The following is a 9,362-nucleotide window of genomic DNA, read 5'->3' on the forward strand; positions in this document are numbered from 1 at the left end:
GGGGGAATTGTTAGGTATTTTTAGTCAGATAGATATTGGTCAGATACTTGTTGTATTAGAAATGTTTAGAGTAGACAGGATGTCTAGTTAGCCAGTCTCATGAATGCTGCAGGATGCTTATGGTCAAGGATAACTAGATAAAAAAGTTTGACTGTCAGCAGACAGGATGTTTAATATTATTATTATGACGTGTATAACTGTAGCCATAGCCATAATATTTTCTCATGTTCAGTGTTATGACATGTCACTAGAGGTCGTGTTAGAATGTATTTTACAGTGCCTTGCGAAAGTATTCGGCCCCCTTGCACTTTGCGACCTTTTGCCCCCTTTCAGGCTTCAAACATAAAGATATAAAACTGTAATTTTTTGTGAAGAATCAACAACAAGTGGGACACAATCATGAAGTGGAATGAAATTTATTGGATATTTCAAACTTTTTTAACAAATAAAAAACTGAATAATTGGGCGTGCAAAATTATTCAGCCCCTTTACTTTCAGTGCAGCAAACTCTCTCCAGAAGTTCAGTGAGGATCTCTGAATGATCCAATGTTGACCTAAATGACTAATGATGATAAATAGAATCCACCTGTGTGTAATCAAGTCTCCGTATAAATGCACCTGCACTGTGATAGTCTCAGAGGTCCGTTTAAAGCGCAGAGAGCATCATGAAGAACAAGGAACACACCAGGCAGGTCTGAGATACTGTTGTGGAGAAGTTTAAAGCTGGATTTGGATACAAAAAGATTTTCCAAGCTTTAAACATCCCAAGGAGCACTGTGCAAGCGATAATATTGAAATGGAAGGAGTATCAGACCACTGCAAATCTACCAAGACCTGGCCGTCCCTCTAAACTTTCAGCTCATACAAGGAGAAGACTGATCAGAGATGCAGCCAAGAGGCCCATGATCACTCTGGATGAACTGCAGAGATCTACAGCTGAGGTGGGAGACTCTGTCCATAGGACAACAATCAGTCGTATACTGCACAAATCTGGCCTTTATGGAAGAGTGGCAAGAAGAAAGCCATTTCTTAAAGATATCCATAAAAAGTGTTGTTTAAAGTTTGCCACAAGCCACCTGGGAGACACACCAAACATGTGGAAGAAGGTGCTCTGGTCAGATGAAACCAAAATCGAACTTTTTGGCAACAATGCAAAACGTTATGTTTGGTGTAAAAGCAACACAGCTCATCACCCTGAACACACCATCCCCATTGTCAAACATGGTGGTGGCAGCATCATGGTTTGGGCCTGCTTTTCTTCAGCAGGGGCAGGGAAGATGGTTAAAATTGATGGGAAGATGGATGGAGCCAAATACAGGACCATTTTGGAAGGAAACCTGATGGAGTCTGCAACAGACCTGAGACTGGGACGGAGATTTGTCTTCCAACAAGACAATGATCCAAAACATAAAGCAAAATCTACAATGGAATGGTTCACAAATAAACATATCCAGGTGTTAGAATGGCCAAGTCAAAGTCCAGACCTGAATCCAATTGAGAATCTGTGGAAAGAACTGAAAACTGCTGTTCACAAACGCTCTCTATCCAACCTCACTGAGCTCGAGCTGTTTTGCAAGGAGGAATGGGCAAAAATTTCCGTCTCTCGATGTGCAAAACTGATAGAGACATACCCCAAGTGACTTACAGCTGTAATCGCAGCAAAAGGTGGCGCTACAAAGTATTAACTTAAGGGGGCTGAATAATTTTGCACGCCCAATTTTTCAGTTTTTTATTTGTTAAAAAAGTTTGACATATCCAATAAATTTCGTTCCACTTCATGATTGTGTCCCACTTGTTGTTGATTCTTCACAAAAAATTACAGTTTTATATCTTTATGTTTGAAGCCTGAAATGTGGCAAAAGGTCGCAAAGTTCAAGGGGGCCGAATACTTTCGCAAGGCACTGTATATATATATACATACACATACACACACATATATATATATATATTGTAAATAAACCAGCACTAAAATCAAGAAAGATGGACTCCTTTTCTACTCAGACCTGTCCAGAACTGGGGTATAACAGTCCTGCAGGGTGCCCTCAGTCCCTGGGGTCCAGAGTTTATCATTATGTTTTGTGTGTGCACAAACATGAAAAAGTAACATAACCAACAGCCATTGGGTTAGCCTGCTGCATGCCCACTTTGTAAACAAGGGAAGAGCAAATGTATAATAAAAATAATAATTATCATTAGTGACATTTTTAAAATGTCTCACACACAACTTTTTTGTCACTTATCACTACATAGACTTACATTCATTTCCAGGACGCCTACCCTAACTTTAACCAAAGCCGACACTTGCTCTGATCTTACAACTCCATCGTTTTATAAAATTCGACGCACTACAGTACACTGTAGGGACCAGCCCCCAGTCCTCACAAGTGACTTCCAGTCACCGCGGAGAGAGTAACGCAATGAAAAGCAAGGCCACACACACTTTTATAGTCAGTGTTCTCTGTTGCATTTGAATACATAAAAACAAATGAGTCTTAAGAAGATAGTCATTGGAAGGAGCCAGAATTTTACAGGAACACAGAGCAGTACTGTGTTTCTCCTGGTGGAACAGTTTTTCAACCAAATCAGTGACTATAAATGAACAAAATATGTTAGTTGGGTGACTACACTAACATGTTATTGTGTGCAGTAGGCTGACAGACACAACACCCATGCAGCAGCAGAACAAGAGCAGGTAACACTCTACGCTTAATGACAAGCTATTAGCCCCCTTCCGAAGTCCTCACATTGAGCTAAAAGCTAAGCTAGGAGCACAGTATGAATGACTTTCTCCTTGTATACAGTACTGTAAATCTCAATTAACTGACAATGCTCTATCCTCCTCTCCCAGTATAATATTTCATCATACCATCCTGAACTGGTTTAGGAATGCAGGAACTTTATCTGATGTTCAGTGGCAGAAAGGTAAGTTCCATTTTTGGTTCCTGAGCTATAGTTTCTGGCCCCAAAAACATACTTGCTTACAAGCCTGCACTTTCTGAATTGAACTATTAAGGTGGATTCTGCAGTGCTAAGCATAGCAGACAAGTCAAACACAAACCTCCACAGCATCTGTAAATGCTATGAGTACACACTGGCTGTCACAATAGCAACCTGACCAGACAGAAACTGATGTTAAAGGTACCGTATAAACACAGGAGATGATTCTACCTGTATTTGGAGAATGTCACTGACATGGCTGAATACATTCCGTTATGCTGCAATAAAAATAACCAACCGCCAGAACTCTCCCCATTTTATAAATCAGTCAGTGTGGGTCTGACTGACCTGAAGTGTGTTTTGACAGAGTTCCAACAGGCCCTGGATGAAGTAATACTTTGCCTCAGCCAGCAGCTCCTGGACAGCCTGGCGGCCTTTGGGTAAGGTGACTGTGCCATCACGCAGATAGCAAATGATGCTGCCAAAGTGTTTCCCACTGCGGTCAATCAGGATCCAACCTGAACAGAAACACAACATGTTAAGAATGTGAACATTTAACAGTTTCCTCTAAGCCACAGGTGCTCAGTGCTGTGCAGTTATGCAAGGCTTTCTCTAGTGTTATTTCAGTAAGATGATCTAATTCATTCTAGGCTAGGCAAGCTATGATCATGATGAGCAACAGGTGTGGTATTTAGACTTTTACAAAATCAACAGATAAGATGATTGTGATCTCATTTTGCTGAATATGCCATGAATGTGTCAGTGACACCATGTGTACTGTACAACTTTGCAGATAATCACTCATTTCACTCTAAATATCCCAGTCAAATGTTTTCTAATCTACAATATTATGTGCAATAAAATATTACAATGGCAATACTAGTTTCAGTGCTAATGTTGACAGATTTGTGTTATGGAAAGATTACAGCTCAATATTGCTTTTAGTCACTATCTAAACAGAACAGTCCATCTGTGTTTGTAGTTCAGAGATGGCATACCTTCTTTATCAGTAAACACTTCCTTCTTTCCACTGAACATGGCTTTCAGCATGGAGTTCTGCCTGGTCAGTACTTGCAGTGTGGTGTAAAACAGGGTACCACCGACATTAAGCCGGACATACTTATTCTCCAGGGCAACTGTGCCTCGATAACTGCAGGTGTTGGTCTTGGGACAGGTCAGAGGAGGGGCTGGGGAGGTGGAGTTGGGCTGGGCGTGATGCTGGGGTAGGCAGCTGTCTCCAGACATGTCCTTTTGGAGGTAGATGACCACCCTACAGACGGAGGCCCGAAGGTCCCCCGCCGTGGTGACAGCTACTGATGAGGCCGCCACAACCTCTTACTGCTCCAGATCATTCCTGACAAAACAGAGATCATTGAACTGGAGCTGAAATGGCAAAGGTCAATGTTGGTTAAGTCTGTTTTAACAGGTAAACCAGTTAAAAGCACTAAGTGGAAACCACCTACAACACTTATCTTTTCCTCAGTTCCCCTTCCCATTAAATGGAATGTGGCTGGGCAGGAAACTAAAGAGGCAGGGAGGGCATACATATCAGTGAATAGAGGAGTCAAGGACAACTATTACTAAATCTACAACGACAAGCAGCTCACAAATTTACTAAAATTAGCAGCCGCTTTACAACTTCGACCAAATTTTGATAGTGGCCCACGTTATAGTGGTGCTACAACTAATTTTAGCAGAATATTAACTGTAACAGCATTATGTACCGCATCAAAACCTTAAATTGCTTTATTATCTACACTACAGTGGTACAAGCTTTTAAACATAAGGGTTTTGACTTTGTATAGCTTGCGTGTTAGGTGGTTAATGTTACTGGGTACCAGACAGCATGTGTTTAATACAATCCACAGAAAGTGGCCTATCAGGGCTAGCTAGCTAACCTAGCTTAACAAACTAATAATAACCATTCTTTGGTAAATTAAAAGCTAGCATTATGTTGGTTAACTATTACTGAGTTAGTCCCCAATACTGTGTGATGCTACTTCAGTCACGAGAAAATAGTTATGTTATAATCAGTCTTCTTGATAGTCCACCTCTCAATGCTTGAAACAAAACCTTACTTTATCTTCTTCTTCTTCCTCGTCTTTCGGCTGTTCCCGTTAGGGGTCGCCACAGCAAATCATCTGTTTCCACCTAACTCTATCCTCGGCATCCTCTACTCTCACCCCAATTAACTTCATGTCCTCTATTAACACATCCATATATCTCCTCTTTGGCCTTCCTCTTGACCTCTTGCCTGGCAGCTCCATCTCCAACATCCTTCTACCAATATAACCACTATCCCTCCTCTGCACATGTCCAAACCATCTCAATCTGGACTCTCTGACCTTGTCCCCAAAACAGCCGACCTGAGCTGTCCCTCTGATGTGCTCATTCCTAATCCTGTCCATCCTGGTCACTCCTAAAGAAAACCTCAACATCCTCATCTCTGCTACCTCCATCTCTGCCTCTTGTCTTTTCCTCACTGCTACAGTCTCTAACCCATACAGCATAGCTGGTCTCACTACTGTCTTGTACACCTTTCCTTGGATTCTTGCTGACACTCTTCTGTCACACAACACTCCTGACACCTTTCTCCACCCACTCCAACACGCCTGCACTCGCCTCTTCACCTCTTTCCCACACTCCCCATCACACTGGACTGTTGACCCCAAATACTTAAAACTCCTGCACCTTCTTGACCTCAGCCCCCTGTAACCTCACTGTTCCACTTCCCTCCCTCTCGTTCATACACATATATTCTGTCTTACCACGACTGACTTTCATTCCTCTTCTTTCCAGAGCAGACCTCCACCTTTCCAGGTATTTCTCCACCTGCTCTCTGCTCTCACTACAGATCACAATGTCATCCGCAAACATCATTGTCCACGGAGATTCCTGTCTGACCTCATCTGTCAACCTGTCCATCATCATAGCAAACAAGAAGGGACTCAAAGCCGAAGCTTGATGTAGCCCCACCTCCACCTTGAACTCCTCTGTCTGACCTACAGCACATCTCACTACTGTCGTACTCCTGTCATACATATCCTGAACTACTCTGACGTACTTCTCTGCCACTCCTGACATCCTCATACGCTACCAAAACCTTACTTTATATAGTAGCTAAATGAAAGCGAATACAGACTCGCTTTCCGTCATTTTCCATTGCTATTTCCTACACAGAACACGTACTGTATCGTTAGGTGTTTAACTAATGTTTGCTAATAACATCACTGAATAGACTGGCAAATAATACAAACTAAGGTTAGTCAATTGTATAAATTGAAAGTGTAGTACAATTTTGGTTTAGATTTTTTTAACGATATTTAACACACACTGAATTAACTATAGTGTAAAACAACATTTAACGCTGATAAGACTACATGCTTTCTGTGCTGTATATTCAAAAATCACATTAACTAACAACATTGCCAGATTTTCAACTGAGTACGTTAACGTTAACGCTGAGATCTACAGCTACCTCCAGCGGTGAATACGTAACGGGAAACAGGATTACCAACTTTGACGTTTACTTACCGACGTCTCCATACTGTTTTTAGCTATTGTTAAATAACCACACACTGAATGGCTAATTAACCTCGCCTTTATTGTCGCAGACATCCACAGTAGTATTAAGATATGAGTTCTAGAAAGGTTAATTACTATTGCTACTGCTGCAGCTTCTTACTTTTTTTTAATGGCGGTCCTCCTCCTCCTTCTCCTCCTCCTGTTTATTGGCGGTTTGCAAGCCAACCTAAGGTGCATTACCGCCACCTGCTGAGCTGGAGTGTGGAACGATAATATAGCCGTAGAAATATATATTTAAAAAAAAGTTCTTATAACTGCATAAACTATAAATACCTATATCTGCCAAATAGCTAATAAAAACTCTATATGCTGTTTTACAAGTTAATCGCTCTCCTCGTCATTCCCCTCTTTCCTCTTCACCATCTTCTTCTTCTCTTTGTTTCTGGATTGCGAAACAACGATTAAGGTGCATACCGCCACCTACTGCATTGGAGTATGTAGAGTCGCTGCATTACATTATCTGAGCTCTCGAAATGGATAAAAACAAACAAAAATCTATTTGCTAATACTGTCCACAGACTGCATCATCTCTTTACTGGAGCACGAACATAGCACAGTATTTGAATACACCAGTTTTATAGAGTCGGCTATGTTATGATAACGACATTTTCGTTTTCATTTCAAAGTAAAAGCACCCAACACACACTGACAACATTTGCTGAACATCTCTGCACACGTTTCGGCGTATGACACGTTTAAGTTAACGATTGCTTCTATTCTGAATATATTGAAATGGCCAATGAGCTCTAAAGTCAAACATCACCCATACGTCTCCCTTCACCAATGACTGTAACGTTATATAGTATAAAAGATGGATAAACCCATCGTGCCGTGACAGGCACCAGCGTTTGGTTTCCTTGGCGGCAGTAGCAACAACAGGAGGAGCTTCGTTTATCAGTGCTTGCCACATAGTCACAAAAACCCAGAGATCGGGGTTAACGGCGACAACGGATTAGACCGGTGAAAGACATTGTTTGTTTTTTTTGTCACGAACGTAGCTAGGTGTGGTTTGATACAGCTATCTGAAGAATTTACTGGCCTTAAGGAGGGTAGTGTGTTTTTAAAACCCGCATTTAAATTAGATTTGTGAGCAAGCTAGCGAAATTTAGCTAACTAGCAAATGCAATTTAATTAGTTTTAGGAAGATAACATTACATTAACACGGTTAGGTAAGACCATATGAGATACACGGCGTAATTTATGTAAATTTATTTAATGTTGTTTGATACTTTTTACGTTAACGATAACTAATACTAGTTAGGTAAATATGCCGTGAGACCTAGCTTAACCAATCTTCATTTGCAAAACTATAACGTTATATACAAGGTAACGTTAACTTGAAACCTAGCTAACGTTTATGACTATATGTTAAGCGTCTAACCAACGTAACATTTTCCTGCAAAACGATGGCCATATGCCATATGGTGGTTTTCTCAGTGAAATTTATAGTTAAACAAAATGTTTGTTTTGCATCAACAAACAGGTCACATATTAATGTACTGGCAGCCAGTTGACAGTAACTGGAAACAGGCATGCTATCAGCAAACTAGACACTGTTACTGTTTGATAACGGGTTTGTAAACCACTTGTCAGCAAAAGTTATCAAATCAACAGACTATGTTCGAGTCTAAAGTTAAGCTAATGACATTTTTTACAGTGTCTGTGGAATAATTCTTGTTGAAGAGGAATACAGTCTGCAAAGCTTACAAGTAAACACTGTATTCTGTTTAGATGTGTGTACTAATCTTTGTTGTCCATTTCTTCAACCCTACTTGCCAGGCCCGGTGGCCATGGCTAAAGACCCATTAGCAGAGGCAGGCTTTTATTTTGATGAACTCAACAAGCTACGGGTATTGGAGCCGGATGTCAGCCAGAAGACCTCAGAGCTCAAGGAAGAGTGCAAAGAATTTGTGGACAGTAAGCACTGAAGATTTTGCCAAGTCCTTTTGGTTATGACCGTTTCCTCCCTCCAAAATCATCCAGGGGTAAAGGTGTATCAATTTGTTATCTTTTGCAGAAATTGGCCAGTTTCAGAAGATAGTTGGAGGTCTTATTGAGCTGGTTGATGAATTGGCAAAAGAAGCAGAGACAGAAAAGATGAAGGTAAATTTGACATTCATTTATTTTTTACAGAAGTTGTAGTTATTCTCATGTGCTAAAGCTTTGAAATACCTGAAGTAGCTGAACTGTTGTTCAACTCACCTTACTTGCTTTCAGATGTACTGCACAGTATGGGCCTCTGTTTGCTAATGAGAGCAAGACCCCTACTAATAATCATCATGGGTGTTCTCCTTTAGGCAATAGGAGCTAGAAACCTGTTGAAGTCAGTGGCAAAACAGAGGGAGGCTCAACAGCAGCAGCTTCAGGCTCTCATTGCAGAGAAGAAGATACAACTTGAGAGGTAAACAGCATATGGGTCCATTCCATAACCCAACCAAAACAGTGCTGGTTTATGCATGGATAGGTTATGTTTTTCACTCTGCTTAAAACTGAATATATGGTTTGAGCAGTAAGTGAGCAAAATGCCATGTGTATGATCAAAGTTAGTGGAGAGTACAACACATTTACTTGGTGGCTGTAATATACTGCACACAGAGACGGGCGTGTTTCTCTGTCTGATGTCTCTTTATTTCGCGCCGTTTCTTGGTGGTTCTTACAACAAGACAAGACCACGTTACAGGTCACATGACTATGGATGCCCAGCGGAACAAGAAACATACTGGAGCACAATACTTTACATCTTCCCCCTTAAAATTGAACAAGGGTTTTTGTTTTTTTGTTTTTGTTTTTTTTACTAGCTTCAAACCTGATATAACCACTGCACTGTCTGTTTTTTTTTT

The 9,362-nt window shown here is 40.9% G+C and overlaps 2 protein-coding genes across 9 annotated transcripts in view; one reads left to right on the top strand and one right to left on the bottom strand.

The window, feature by feature from the left end:
• Nucleotides 1-6,656, bottom strand: part of tnfaip1 (tumor necrosis factor, alpha-induced protein 1 (endothelial)) — a 40,090-nt gene extending 33,434 nt beyond the window's left edge. The window contains exons 1-4 of one of the 4 annotated variants that reach the window (XM_020595166.1): nucleotides 6,623-6,641; nucleotides 4,401-4,459; nucleotides 3,936-4,291; nucleotides 3,286-3,455 (exon numbers count right to left, since the gene is read on the bottom strand). In XM_020595166.1, the coding sequence (XP_020450822.1) occupies nucleotides 3,286-3,455; nucleotides 3,936-4,182 (417 nt within the window). In that variant the 5' untranslated portion in view covers nucleotides 4,183-4,291; nucleotides 4,401-4,459; nucleotides 6,623-6,641. The other 3 variants (XM_020595164.1, XM_020595165.1, XM_020595167.1) reach the window with 3 other exon arrangements.
• Nucleotides 6,657-7,192: 536 nt separating this feature from the next.
• ift20 (intraflagellar transport 20 homolog (Chlamydomonas)) overlaps nucleotides 7,193-9,362 on the top strand; it is a 17,139-nt gene continuing 14,969 nt past the window's right edge. The window contains exons 1-4 of one of the 5 annotated variants that reach the window (XM_020595173.1): nucleotides 7,193-7,482; nucleotides 8,302-8,439; nucleotides 8,540-8,625; nucleotides 8,820-8,923. In XM_020595173.1, coding sequence (XP_020450829.1) covers nucleotides 8,313-8,439; nucleotides 8,540-8,625; nucleotides 8,820-8,923 — 317 coding nt within the window. In that variant the 5' untranslated portion in view covers nucleotides 7,193-7,482; nucleotides 8,302-8,312. Of the gene's footprint in view, nucleotides 7,572-7,600; nucleotides 7,692-8,301; nucleotides 8,440-8,539; nucleotides 8,626-8,819; nucleotides 8,924-9,362 lie in introns of those variants that run through there. The other 4 variants (XM_020595170.1, XM_020595171.1, XM_020595169.1 and 1 more) reach the window with 4 other exon arrangements.

This window comes from Monopterus albus, unplaced genomic scaffold, assembly GCF_001952655.1.
Source record: "Monopterus albus unplaced genomic scaffold, M_albus_1.0 scaffold26.1, whole genome shotgun sequence".
Classification (NCBI taxonomy): Eukaryota; Metazoa; Chordata; class Actinopteri; order Synbranchiformes; family Synbranchidae; genus Monopterus; species Monopterus albus.